This window comes from Epinephelus fuscoguttatus, linkage group LG4, assembly GCF_011397635.1.
Source record: "Epinephelus fuscoguttatus linkage group LG4, E.fuscoguttatus.final_Chr_v1".
Classification (NCBI taxonomy): Eukaryota; Metazoa; Chordata; class Actinopteri; order Perciformes; family Serranidae; genus Epinephelus; species Epinephelus fuscoguttatus.
In genome coordinates, this window is record NC_064755.1 from 21,379,368 (window position 1) to 21,393,756 (window position 14,389).

Sequence of the window (14,389 nt, forward strand, 5' to 3'; positions counted from 1 at the left end):
CAATGAGGTTCAGGAATTCCTTACCCCCTGAGCAGACGATGAGATCAGCTGCCATTTAACAGGGACGGTAAATCGTTTTTGTTGTGTTATTCCATTGTTACTGTTTAGAAAGCACTGCCCAACACTGTTATGTTAGATGTCACGCCCGTCACGTACCTTTTACTTCCAGAATGCTAGCATGCTATCTAAAATCACACACAGCGATGCCTGTGTTGTTTGGTTCTATATGAAAAAGCAAAGCCGGCGTAATGAAAGGTCTTCGTTGCAACCCTATTGCGGGATTTCTGTATAAAAAGTGTTTATTTGGTATGTGTATTTACCACATGGTCACCAGGATGTCCCTCCCATCCCTTTTTTTTAAATCCCTCTTTTGTGAATTACCTATAGACTGTACATAAAGATGGACATCGCGTCTCCACTTACTCCCACTGTACAACAATGAAACCAAATTATCCTAGACAAAAGCACTGCCATCTTGTGCTGGTGACGGGGAGCTGTCATATCGTCCATCTTTATATACAGTCTATAAAATTACCCAGGTCAATGTTCAATACTCCAGTGCACCTTAAAAAGAAAAGAAGAGAGCATGTTTTAGTGTCTCAGGAAGGTATTAGGCAACCGCGAGATGTCAGAACCAAAACACCATTCTTACAAAAGATATTTGCTCATTTGTTGTTCTGATAATGATGGTGATGGAGAGCGCTGTCTGTCACACCAGGGGAGCAAAGGAGTCTTTATCCAAAATGGAAGCATTTATTATGTGTCTGAACTTACTTATTCAGTTCGTTCTCCTGTATGTAGACAGACAGACAGACAGACAGACAATTTGAATTTCAGAAATGACCTTATTAAAAATCAATTAGTTATATTTCTCTTCATATCATTCAAAAACATTCAGTCGTACCATCTAGAGGACGTTTTATGTTAATTTTTTCCCATGAACAGAAACATCAAGCATAAAAAAATCTGACTGTATGTGTATGTAGACATATGCCGACACACATACACATGCTTCGTGCCCATGAACACTCACAGAAACACACACACACACACACACACACACTCACAGGACCGCTTGTCACAGCAGCAGGCTAATTTCCCATTCAGTGCGTGTGTGACTGTGCTCTGCTCATACTTGCAAACGGACAGATGGACATGAGAGAGAGAGACAGAAAGAGAGGGAGTTTGGAGGGGTGGAGAAGTACAGTGAAGCCCTGTGGCTCAGGCCCATTAACAGTCTTGATTTATGCTGCTCTGCATGCTGTGGTGGGACAGCGTCAGCTTGTGAGTGTGTGTGTATGTGTGTGTGTATGTGTGCTGATTCAGGGCTTCAGCAGGCCACACTCTGGTAATACATGTCTATGTGAGCATGCATGAATGGCGTGTTTAGGATAGTTTCGTGGCCAGACAGGCACCAGACAGCCTGAGTCCAGAGTTTAGCTTGAGGGTTGGAGTTAGTTTTTTTGTGGGAGTGGGGAAACACAGTGATAACTCCCTCCCATTTCATCCTCATTTGCTTGCTCACATATGGAGGCTGACACCAACACACACTGTGCACTACACAGACAAAGACACACAGACCAAACCAATCTAAATCCGCCATAGCAATCCAAACCTCAATAAGACTGCAGTTTAGGGAGTTATTACTGAATGTCTGAGGCTGTGTCATAACTTTGGAGGAGACAGGCCTGTGATTGCACTGCCTTTTGGATCATTTGTAAGTGTTTCTGTAACAGACTAATGCCGATGGTGGTGTGGATTCGGTTTCATGTCCCGACAATTCCTGTCCTAGCAATTTTAACTTCTTCTCTCTCTCTCTCTCTCTCTCTCTCTCTCTCTCTCTCTCTCTCTCGAGGTCACAGTGAACCCATCAGTGTCCAATTAAATCCTTGATGGTATGGAAGACACCGAGAGGCTGATGAAGAGGAGAGGAGGAAATGATGAGAAGGATTGGTTGAAAGAAGCGTCCTCGGGTTTCTCTATACAATATGTGCATAATGACTTCCGCTGACAATTATCTTTGATCCAACACAAGCCTACCCCTACCCCTCCACCCTCTCCACATCCCACCATCCATCCCCGTCACTTTATCCTCTGCTCTGCCCATCCTCGATTCACCGTCTTTTAATCTTTTCCTCTCTGGCAATGATGCCCGTCCTCTGTCGTCTCTTTAAACGTCTTTTCTGAAACTGCCTCAGTGACTTCAGGAGTGACAAATATATTTACTATTTCTCTCATCAACACATGCTCATGCACACACGCACGCACACACACACACACACACACACACACATATATATATTTATATACATACACCCCCTCCTATGTGAGTGGATACAGAGTGACTGGGTAATGAGGCTCACTCACTCGGGGTCAGTGACCTCACCAGGGCTGAGATGAGTATTGGAGGGGGTGTAGAGAAAACAAGAGGGGAGGGAAAAGCAGGAATCATAGCACGGAGGAGGAGGGCTTTCTCATTTTTTTCCCATCATTTCTCTCCCTTTATTTGTCATCTTCTCTGTGTTCCTTGTCAGCAGCTAGAGTGCTGCATGGACGCAGGGGAGAGCAGGGGGAAGTAGCAGAGAGAGAAAATGTTTAAGTGCTGATGGCAGCCCCTGGTTGCTGCTGGGACCGGGGTGTCAGCTCTTATTCTGCCACAGCATGCATCTGACAGGCAAATGATAGAGAAAGAGCCAGGCAGGAGAGGAGAGAAGGGGGGGGGGGGTGAGAGAGGGGGGTGGGGAGGTTGTTTCTAGTGTGTGTGTGTGTGATGGCGACTGTTTTGAAGACAGAACACGAGCCCCGATGAGGAAAAGGAGGGCTGTGTGGGATGGTTAAAGCTGGTATTTCATTGACCGCATCTCTTTTTTTCCCGCTCCTCTGTCACTCCTCGGTGATAGATTGAGTTATACTGATCCCTGGGTGACAGGCATTCCCTCATGTTTCCCTGGCGATGAGGTCAGAGGTGGGCGCTCGTTATTGGCTGCTGTCTGTAATCATCGCACATCGTGCTGTGTGTTTGTTGGCCCTCATCCTCCTCCTCCTCCTCCTCCTCTCTTGACCCCGGCGACCCGGCTGTGTGCATCAGAGCGTGACCCCCGGGGCCAAAGGGTCTCGACTGTCTCGACCCCAGAGGTCAGGGGTCTGTGCAGAGTGCTGGCGGGTTGTCTTTGTGTGTGTATGTGTGTTAACAGCTTGAGCAGATCACACAGAAAAGAGGACACATATAATAGTTTGATGATTCAGACTCAGGAGCGAATGCAAGAAAATCACAAAAAACAAGTTGTTTTTTTATGACACACACACTCACCCGCTTCAACTCCCCCTCTCCCCCTCACCCTCCCCACCACCACCTCTCCATCCTCTTTGCTGTTTCCTCAGTGTTCTTTATCTCTCCTCTCCAGTCTGCCCCCACTGTCAGTTTGTGGTTCGCTGATGTTTCACAACTGCTCCCACAGCTGTTGATCAGTCTGTGTGTGTGTGTGTGTGTGTGTGTGTGTGTGTGTGTGTGTGTGTGTGTTTGTAAGGCTTTGCACGCCTGTACACATCCTTGTGTTGCACGTGTGTTTATGTTTATACCCGTGTGTGTATGTATTGTATACAGTGTGTCCTGCAGCAGTCTCTCTGCATTGATTCAGCTGTGACAGACGGGGTTATAGATAGCTCTTTGAGACCCTCGCGATCAATCTTATCACGAGCACTCTTCCCCCTCACAACTCAGAGAGAAGATGGAGAGAGGTAAAGAAAAGAGAGAAGAAGAATTGTAAATACAATGAAGCAGAAGAGGAAGTAGTGCGGATGTAGAGAGTAAATGGGAAGAGAGAGGTGAAATAACTGAGGCAAAAAATCCGTCTGCGTCCTTTTACATTCTTATCCTTGAAAGTGTGTGTTCACATGCATTGAAACAGACACTGTGTGGCTATGTGGTTGCATGCACACCATATGTGTGAGAGAGGAAGTGACAGAGAGAAATGAGGGCTACTGTGTGGAGATGGAGACAGTGATAGAGCAGCCAGGTTCCCTCTGGGCCGCCATGGACATATAGAGACAGAAACCACGAGCGGCTAAAAGACGTTCCAAAACGGCACTGTTGACTTTCTACCACCAACGAGCAGCACACCACAGAACCACCTCAAATAATTGCTCCTAATGGCAATCCCCTGTGATGCAGCTTGGTTTGATGCTGTGTGTGTGTGTGTGTGTGTGTGTGTGTGTGTGTGTGTGTGTGTGTGTGTGTGTGGGCAGTGGTTCCTGGCTCCAGCTCTAACGTGGCTGTGATAGAATTGGGTCTCAGTGACAGTAGATGGGACGTTAGCTCGCCAAGAGTGGACAGTAATTGATGGAAAGCCCGGCTAACGTGATGTGTCAGACATATGAGGCCTGTCTAATCAATGGGAGCATGTGACCGGTTTTGGGGCTATGTGATTGTGTGTGTGTGTGTGTGTGTGTGGATGATACAATTATGCTGGTCACATCACGGTATGCACCAGCGTGTCTGTGATCCAAAGCAGCAGACTGTTGATTTTCAGGACTGGAGGCTGGAAAAGAGGAGAGGAGGAAAAAGAGAGGAAAAGAGGAGGAGATCTGAATGAAGCAGATGCTTAAGGGCAGGTTTTAACCCCCCTCTTCCCTTCCTCCTCGCTCCACACACACATCCACACACACACTTTTTCCTCCCCTTCACTCTCCCTTCCTCTCTCTCCCATGATGAATCAGCTGTCACTCAGGCACCAGTCCAATCTACTGATAATGAGAACTGCATCAACACCCTCTCGCCTCTCTTCCTCCCTCTTTCTCCTTCTCTCAATCTCTTTTTACTCACACATACACACACACACACACGCACACACACACGCCAACTAAATCATCCTTCCTCCTCTCTTCATATTTCACACAAACGCACACACAGACACGTGTGCGCGACACACTCACATAAACTCATTCATCTCTCCCTCACTCATCCGTCTTATGATTCTCCTCCCCTCTTTTTTCCTTCCTTCCTCCATCCCTCCCTCTTTTCTCTCCCTCCTCCTCCTCCTCCCTCCTCCTTCCTCCTCCTCTGTGCTCGCTGAGCTGAGCAGTCAGTGGTGGGACTGAGGCAAAGGAGGGAGGATAAAGCAAGAATAGAGACAGAAAAGAGAACAGAGGCACAGAAAAACAGATCATTATACAGCAAACGAGCAAGAGGCCGCTGAATGAATAACAAGGAAGGGATTACAAAGCGCAGGACTAAAAAAAGGAGAGGACGCCGGCTGAAGACTCTCTCTCTACTCTCTCTTTCTCTCACTCCCTCCCCCCCTCTCCCTATCCTCCCTGTCACCCTCCCAACTCTCTCAGAGGCTCTCCCTCCCAGGCGAGCTCCTCAGTAAAAGATGGCATGAGCACACTGTCACCTATCCTCAGCGTGTGGAGCATTTCTTCTCCTCCTCGTTTCCTCTCTTTCTATCACTTTCCCCTCTGCATCCTCTTCCTCCTCTCTGTTCTTCTCTAATCCCTCCACCTCTTTGCTCCACACGGGTTCAGTCCAGAGGGTGAAGAGGAGGGGAGGGAGGTAGACAGAGGCTGACCTCTCCCCTCCTCCCTCCTCGCACCCGCAGGGCCCAAAGAGAGCTGGAGCAGGGAGCCGTCTGATGACTTACACCAACAACGAGCTCCTTAACCCAGCCGACCACAGCCCGATCCCCCTGCCCGCCCCCACCCTGCCTCCCGTGAGCCAGACTCTTCTTCTGTGAGTCGGTGGAGGAGTGATACAGGACGATGTTTGGATTAAAGACTCCACACTTCTACCTCCCAGGTAAGACCACTTTTATTCAGTATCTAAGTCCATCTGTGCTGTCACACTGTATCAGACTGTGTGCTGGTCACATGGCTGCACAGAGTGAATCTCCCTTTCATTCAATCATTGTCTCAAGGCATAATTAAGAGCTTGATTGATGTCACATTGATTTACAATCTTCTTTCAGGTAAGGAGAGTTACCCTGTGCTTCTGTGATTGTCACAGATACTGCAGCCACTGTGATGAATTATATTCTTGTCATAAAAATCATCATTTTGATCACTCTAAAATGAAAATTTCCCAGCAACTGTTATTGCTAATATTTCTTACAGGAACATTTTTATTTGCTCGCTCAAAATAAGCATGCATTTACTTGTGTATTTTCTTTTTACTGCTATTGTGAATCTACAATTTGGACATTTTCTAGACTGCAATATCTGTAGACACCATTATATCTTGAATTTGTTTTGCCAGTTTTCTGGAAGTTGTTGCAAAACGTATGGATCTTTTGTTAATCTGGATGTATGCTTGAAGCAGTGACCACAATTCCAACTTATAAGAAAAAGAAACCAAGCTGAAATGATAAGTCGATTTCTATATTTGAGCAGTTAAGCCACAGAAAAGAAAAGGCAACTATTTTGATAATGGATTCATCATAATTTTTTAAAACAATAAATGCAAATGCTGGTTTTCTCAGTCTTCAGTTCAAGTCTTATAGACCAGACAGTTAATTGAGTCATGAAGACAAAAATCTACTGTTTAATCAGTAATTTTAAAAAAGTGAAATTCAGCCCTGAGCATGAAATAATTGTTGGGTGTCATCACGATCAAGGGTGATCTTTAACAGTGGGGTTTTCTCTGCTTGACTGTCTGGCTTATCTCTCCTCTGCTTTGGAGCTTTTGCTGCCTCCCATTAGCCAAACAGCCTGAGCGTCTTGCGTCCGTAGTCTTTCAGGTGAGTGTGTGACATACAAGAGAGTGCAGCCAGTGTCAGCGTGGAGACAGGTGTGAGGTTACCTGAGAAAGGTGCTTAAACATGCCTGATGGCAGGATGACAGAACGACATCGAAAAGAGAAAGGAGGGGGGAGGGAGAGGTCAGTGAGAAGGCAGTGTATTACGAGGAGAAGGTGAAAGAAAAGGTGTGTGAAGTGGGATTCTTTTTTTCATTTAGACAGTGAAGGAAATGATGCGAATGATAATGTTTGAAACAGAGCACTTCTCGCATGAAGGCAGAGCTTCGCAACGTGTCTTTTCCCCGACCCCTAACCCTGATCTCTGACCTTTTAGTTGTCTGGGCCAGACTGTGGTAAATGATTAAAAACCCAGCTGTGGCAAAAGGTGAAAAGTGGGGGAGGGAGGGGGTGAGAGGAGTGAGATGGAGAGAGAAACAGGGAGGGATTGATGGGGGGAATTAGAGGGCGGAGGGCAGATTAAACAATGTTCTTTGCCTTGTGAATCTTTCATGCTGGTTTTTGAATTATACATCTGCTTTCATAAATGATTGAATCACAGTGATTATGTGGTGCTTTGTCATTGTTTGTATGTTTGTGTGTGTGTTTTCTATTTGCGCGTGCGTGTGGATGAGAGAGGAAGAAAATCTCTCCAGGAAGCAACACCCCCCCCCACCCCCTCCTCCCGCCTCCCCTCCCTCCACTCTCGCTTTCATCCTCCTTTTTTTCAGTTTCCTAGGTCTCGCTTAATGTCTGCGTAGCGTGTGTACTTTTGAACGTCTGTGTGCATGAGTAGTGTGTGTGTGTGTGTGTGTGTGTGTGTGTGACTGTGGTTTTGTGCATGTGTGTAAATGGGTTTTTGTCATAGCTGGCACCTTTATGTGTGTGTGGTTGCGTGCACCTGTCTGTTCTGTTTGTGGCTAGAAAGGTGCGTGTGTGTGTGTGTGTGTGTGTGTGTGTGTGTGTGTGTGTGTGCTCTCATCATTCACACACTGGAAGATGCCCCAGCCCCCCTCCTGGTCCTAACTGCCGTTGCTGTGGAGACAGTGTCAGTCACACGCTCGCTCCTCAATGATCATTTGACAATGTAGGGGGTGAGGGGTAAAGGATGTGTGTGTGTGTGTGTGTGTGTGTGTGTGTGTGTGTGTAGCGATTACTGTGTGATTAGTCAGGGTAGAAGGAGTGGAGCAGAGTAAGGATGAGACAGGAATGGAGATTAGAGGCAACAATACAAAATCAGGTTAATGATACATATTATCTACATGAAAATCTCTCATAAAACCATCAACAGGAAAAGAAAAAAGTGTGAGATAGGAGACATGAAAGGGAGAGTGTGCGTGTGTGTGTGTGTGTGTGTGTGTGTGTGTGCTACATTTATGCATTGTTACCCAGAGCACACCACAACCTTAACACGGTATCATAAGGAAAAGAAAGTGGCATTTTGCTATCTCCTACTCTCTGGACCCCCCGGTGATGTGCACCACACACATTACAGCAGTTTACTGTTTCCTCTCAGTGACTTGTCAGTCAGAAATTGTATTTTTTAAAATCAGAATGTTTTCCCAGGAGGAGGTGCATCAAGGCTGCTGGGAGTTTGCAAGTTATTAAATAAACAAAAACATTTTTACCGTGTTTAAAGGATAAAGCTGGCAATATTTTGTATTTTTTCTTGTTGTCAACAAATCCCACGAAAAGACCAAAACCAAACCTGCCTTGGTTTGTCTTCAAATACGATTTCAACCTATTTGTGGCACTGAGCCACAGACATTGAAGACGTCAGTCTTTAAAAATGAGTCACAAATATACACTCTTAGATATAAATGTCCTAACTAGAAATGTAGGTTATAGGGCTCTTCAGCTTGTCCCCATAATACAACGGTCGGCAACCTGGAGCTCTGGAGGTGCATATGGCTTCTTTAGTCCCTTTCCAGTGGCTCCCTGTGGCTTTGACCGAAAAATATGAAAATTAATTAAGTTTTTTTTTTTAAAAAACATTTTCATTTTCAATTTTCATTGTTGTAGGCCTAAAGTGATACTTATGTTCTTCAGTTGTAAAATGGTCGTATCACATCTCCTCTAAATTTTTCCTTCTGAATTTTAGGCTACCTTCATTTTAAAGCTCAAATATGTTTTGCAGCTCCTGGCAGATTATTTATTTATTTATTTATTTATTTTGATAGTGAAGTTTGCTGAACCCTGCCAAAGGTGAAGCCATTTTGATTCCTGGTAGATCCTCTTACAAAGTTTCCACCTGAAACCCTATCAGAGGCTTCTAGAAACCTCTAAAAACAGTAATGGACTACATTACCTATGGATCTAATCATTATTTTTAGTTTAACAGGTCAGCCTGGGGTCAAAGGAACAACATCCAGCAGCGTTGAGCTTCCTGAAGATGCTGAAGGACCGGGGCTGATGTGGTCCAGTGCAACTCACAACACCCATGGTTCCCAGTCATGTTTTTAGAGGGTAAAGTTTCGTAAAATCACAACTACAGCCTTTATTATTTCAATGGGGCTGTAGAGCTGGGAACAGAAACTCTGTTCCAATTATAACTGAATACAAAATGCCAAGTAGCAGGTATTGTAAAAAAAAAAAAAAAACAATAAAAAAGAAGAAAGTATTTCCGCGGACCATGTGGTATAATAACACTACCACTACTACTACTGATAATAATAATAATGCATTTTATTTATAGGCGCCTTTCAGAGTACTCAGGACACCTCACAAGACACAATTGAAAAAAAAAGCAGCAATTTATCCATAGATCATAAAATCAAACAATTCTGTAATATACAATAAAAATAATAAAATGATTAGACAAAAATCATAATATAAATATTAGGTATAAAATCATCATCATCATAACGTCATCATCAGTGCGTATGTGTGTCTCCATTAAATCAGACCGAATATGCCAGCTTAAGAAGGTGTGTTTTCAGACGGGATTTGAAAGTGGAAAGGGAGTCAACGTTGTGAATGTCATGGGGGAGAGAGCTCCAGTGGTCGGGGGCAGAATGGCTGAAGAACAGCGATTGTATAGTCTCTAATAATCCATTAGGAACTTCTTCCCTTAGTGGAGCCCTTAGAGAACCATTTCATCTTAAAATGGGTTCCTCAGAGGCAAATTTCTCTGTATAGGACCTCAGTCCTTCAGGAGGAACCTTTATTTCTGATTTTAAAAAGTAAATAATTTGCTAAAACAGCTTGACACTGTGGTTGTTAACAAAAGTTCTCAAAGGTGGAGTAAATAGTGTATTTCTGGGGACTATTTTCTGCTGTGGATTAACACACAGTTAGGCCCCTAGTGAGCATTTACAGCAGCAGGACGACTGATTCAGAACAGTGTCTTCATTATAAAGGAACATGTCACCTAGACAAAAAGAGAAATAAGGAATAAATCACCAGATCTGTCCTTTAATGTTGTACACAGTGGTCCAGCAGGCTGAGATAGTTCATCTCCAGCCCTCACAATGTCATCAGGTCAAACCAGGCTCAAACGTCTGCATAAAGACTGAACACTGTGACATTTGTGTTTCTGTCCATGCATGCATTCACTCACGCGCGCACACACATTACCCACGGCGAGTCAATAGGGTGAGAGAGCTGGGTCGTTGACGTGTGTATTAGCCTGCCATATTTATTGGCTGCTGTGGTATTTTCGGGGGTTGGGTAGCTGTGTTCGACTTGACCTCTGCATTGATTTCCATGATATGTGTTAGAGCTACAAGGACACTGTGGCTTGTGATTTATGGCAGATGTCACATGAACGCACACACACACACACACACACACACACACACAACACACACACTTCTCACTCAGCCTCAGGCTGCTGTACAGTGAGCGCGGCATTTGATAACTTCACTCTAAATATTTTTCCTGCATTGCACAGCAGCAGCAGCAGTTCTACGTACAACAAATAAATACTCGTTTCTCAGGCTGCAGAAGAGTAATGACTTCAGCAGAACATGCTTGTGAATGTTCAGGGAGCTGCTGAAGTGTCATTGAGGAAAAAGGGGGAAAAGATAAAATACAGTTGAGAACAGTATAAAATAACTCATAAAAATCAACACAATCAGTCGTTGATGATATCCAGGATGGTTAATTGATTTCTGTAAACTAGTCCTAAAAGCCTGTGCTGACTGAGAATACCTCTGTGGTGCATCAGCATCCTTTAATTTGACTCTCTTGTTTCCCTTTTTTTCCTGCTTCCTTTCATTTCTCACCTCCTTGTCTTTCATTTTACCTTGGTTAAGATGCCAGGTGGGCTCTGCCTCGTACGTCAGCCTCTGTGCTGTGGTGGAGCCAGAATTCAATCTCCGCTTCTGTGTCTTTATTTTAAGTAGGGCACGAGGTATTGTGTGCATATGTATATGTTTTTAGTGGGTGGAGAAGCCGCTGGCACACTAACACGTGTGTGTGTGTTTGGCCATATTTCCATTCTGTATGTTTGTGGAGTCTTTGTGTGTTCATGCAGGGGGGGCTGAGGTGGGTGCTGCCTCAAAGGAAGCTGCTGTCAGGCTCTCTTGTGCTGTTAATTGTGTGTATGTGTGTGTGTCTGCATCTGTGTGCTCACTAGCGTGTGCCGATGAAAACAGGGTCGCGGTGCTCCACCTCAAGGGCACTGTTATTAATGAGATGAATAAAAGACCATGACAACAGCTTGATAACACAAAGGAGATAAAAACCACACACACAAACATCATGTGGGAGCTGGGCGACTTTCTCTTGCCAAGGAAAAAAAAAAAAAAAAAAAAAAAGTAGAATAAAAGTGCAAAACAACCATAATGTATTTTTTATGTTTCCTGTCCTCCAGAGAGAGTGAAAATAAACCCGGAGAAAGGGTGTAAAAGAAAAGGGATGAATAAAACAACGTGTTTGGTAATGTCTCAACCAGAAAACAAACAAGTGAGCAAGTAAGCAAGCCGCCCTAATTGGTCAAAGAGCTGGTGTCACTAATGAGCTCTTAATTAACAGAGGATTCACTTAAAGCACATGTACACCCTGCAACACACACACACTCGCACACATACACGGGCGCACATACAGGCAAACATGCCTGCTCTGTGATGTTTACATTCATTTAGAACAAGCAAAAAGCTTTGATGTGAGATCTCACATGCAAACACACACACGCACACACACACACACACACACACACACACACACACACACACACACACACACACACACACACACACACACACACACACACACAGAGGCGTGCATGCAGCCTGCCTGCTCACTCAGCGAGGGAGATTGGGATAAATGCCAGCAGATTTTGACCCGAGGTGATAACGACAACTCCTGGTAGCTCACACTCGCACACACTTTCCAGAGCAGACACACACACACACACACACACACACACACATACACACACACACACACAGACATGACATGCACATGCTCAGAATACACACATACACCAGCACACAGAGTAAAACTGTAATAAGCAGCGCGGTGTATGATAACGAGCAGATGGCAGGAGGATTAGCCAAATGAAAATACAGCAGCTAAAATTTGCCGGCATTAATATCTTTTACAGGGAGGTGGACTCCTTAACGCACACACACACACACATTTACACACACACACAGAAAAACACATATACACACACACACATAGGCAAACACATATACATCTGCAGGACTGAATTACACTGGGGAGAGAGAGTGTACCCAGATACTCCTCTGCCCCCGCTGGTCCTGCACCATCTGCATGTTCATGAACCATGTCAAAACATAATTGATTGAATGTGTCAGTGTGTACGTATGTGTGCATGTGGTGTGTGTGTGCAGTGTGCGTGTGTGTGTGTGTGTGTGTGTGTGTGTGCGGGGAGGGGCCTCTACAGAGAGCTGGTTAACAGCAGTTAGATGGCAGTTACCGTCAGACAGGGCATGTATGCTTCATAATGCAGATGCATGTTTGCACATGCCTCGCTTGTGAGGAGCCACAGCGCTCCAGCCGGGAGGGATGTGGTCCTCTCTCTCTAACACACACATGCACAGACACACACACACACACACACACACACACACACACACACACACATGCACAGACACACACAATCAATGATGTCACCTCAGTGAAGAGCCTGTTGATCACCCATGGGCATGGGTCTGTCTGCCACCTGGCCGCACCATGTTAGCAGGTTCTCAGTGAACTTGCACATGTGACTGCACACACACACACACACACACACACACACACACACACACACACACACACACACAGTGACCCACAGCCTCATTAACCCTTCTCCCCTCTGTATATTCTGTCTCAGCAGTGCATCTTGTTCTTTAAACAAGCTGGCACCATAAATACAGTCTGACTTCAAAGGGTCAGTTCACACAAATAAAAAAACAAAGCATATATATTTTCTTATTTCCTCCGAGCATTGACTGGCCATGCAGATATTTTCCATTTTGTGTACTTTGTGAGATACCCCTCCCTGAAATTTAAGCTGTCACTCCAGTATAATGGAAGTGAGTTTTGTTGTTGGTGCTCACAACACTGAGAAATTACATTTGTAAAGCTCAGCTCCTTTGAGAAACAACAGTCTGGATAATCCCCAGACCTCACTTTAGAATAGCGGTGACGATACAGCAAAGTTTGAATTTGTACCAAGTTACACCACTGCATCATGGATAGGCTGATTCTGAATACATTTCATTACCATTAGCCAAACATTAAAGGGATAATTTGCCAATCACCTCTGTGTCATAACAGTGTCGGCAGAATGTGTCAGTAAACTGTGGTAAACTTCACTCCATCTAACAAGCACCCAGATCTCCCTGCTCATCTTTCAGCTCAAATCTGGATTTTCGTTGGCTGTAGGGCTGTTTCTCAAGCTACAGATGGTACTGCCTCATTTGCAGACACAGAGTAGAGGCAGATCAAGACCAAACTCAGATCAAAGTGTAAAACTAAGCAGTGTTGATCAAATATAAACTCAGATTCTGTAACTGTATTGCCTATTTCTTAACTTAAATGTCTTCAGAAACATATTTTAGTGCACTGTTTGGCTGTAGTAGTAGAATTCTTGAACAAGAAATGAGCACCATACTGTTTCCTGAAGGCTATTTGAAAATAGAGGATGAAAAACCTGAGATCAAACAGTAAATCTAAGCAGTGCTGATCATATACAATACTTTTCTTACTGTGGTGCCTATTTCTTGCTTACTCAGTGCTTGTTACCAGCCGGCCACCATATTGTTCCTGCCCCCAGAAATACCGTTGAGCCTTGCTTCCAATTTTTCCCAGTGGTCACTTAGGGTATTGCAGCAAAAAAAATCTTGCAGCCCAAGAAGCATTTTCTGCTTCGGCCACTATTGTAAAAGACATGTTTGTAAAACTGACAACAGGACTGAAAATAAAGTTAATTATGACACTTTCTCTTATGAATACTTTAGCCATGGTGGTTTATATTTGTAAAACATTCCTCAAGCTGAGAGAAGACATTTTTAATATCTATGATGTCATCACGATGTAAAGTCTATGGGTCGCATATTATGGACGGAAACTAGAAACTTAAATGGCGTGTGTACCAGGTGAGAATGAATCGGTGCCATCTTGGCATCCCTTATCTATTTAGTATTACACATCCATAGTCAAAATGGCTAAGCTGGCCACCAGTGGGAGCTTTCACTGGTCCAGTTT

General features: G+C 44.5%; 1 protein-coding gene across 2 annotated transcripts in view; it reads left to right on the forward strand.

Annotated features, from left to right (window-relative positions):
• Positions 1-5,418: 5,418 nt before the first annotated feature.
• The window catches only part of LOC125887893 (genetic suppressor element 1-like), a 49,387-nt gene continuing 40,416 nt past the window's right edge, over positions 5,419-14,389 (forward strand). For both annotated transcript variants that reach the window (XM_049574992.1, XM_049574993.1), the window contains exon 1: positions 5,419-5,794. In XM_049574992.1, the coding sequence (XP_049430949.1) occupies positions 5,758-5,794 (37 nt within the window). In that variant the 5' untranslated portion in view covers positions 5,419-5,757. The remainder of the gene's footprint in view (positions 5,795-14,389) is intronic.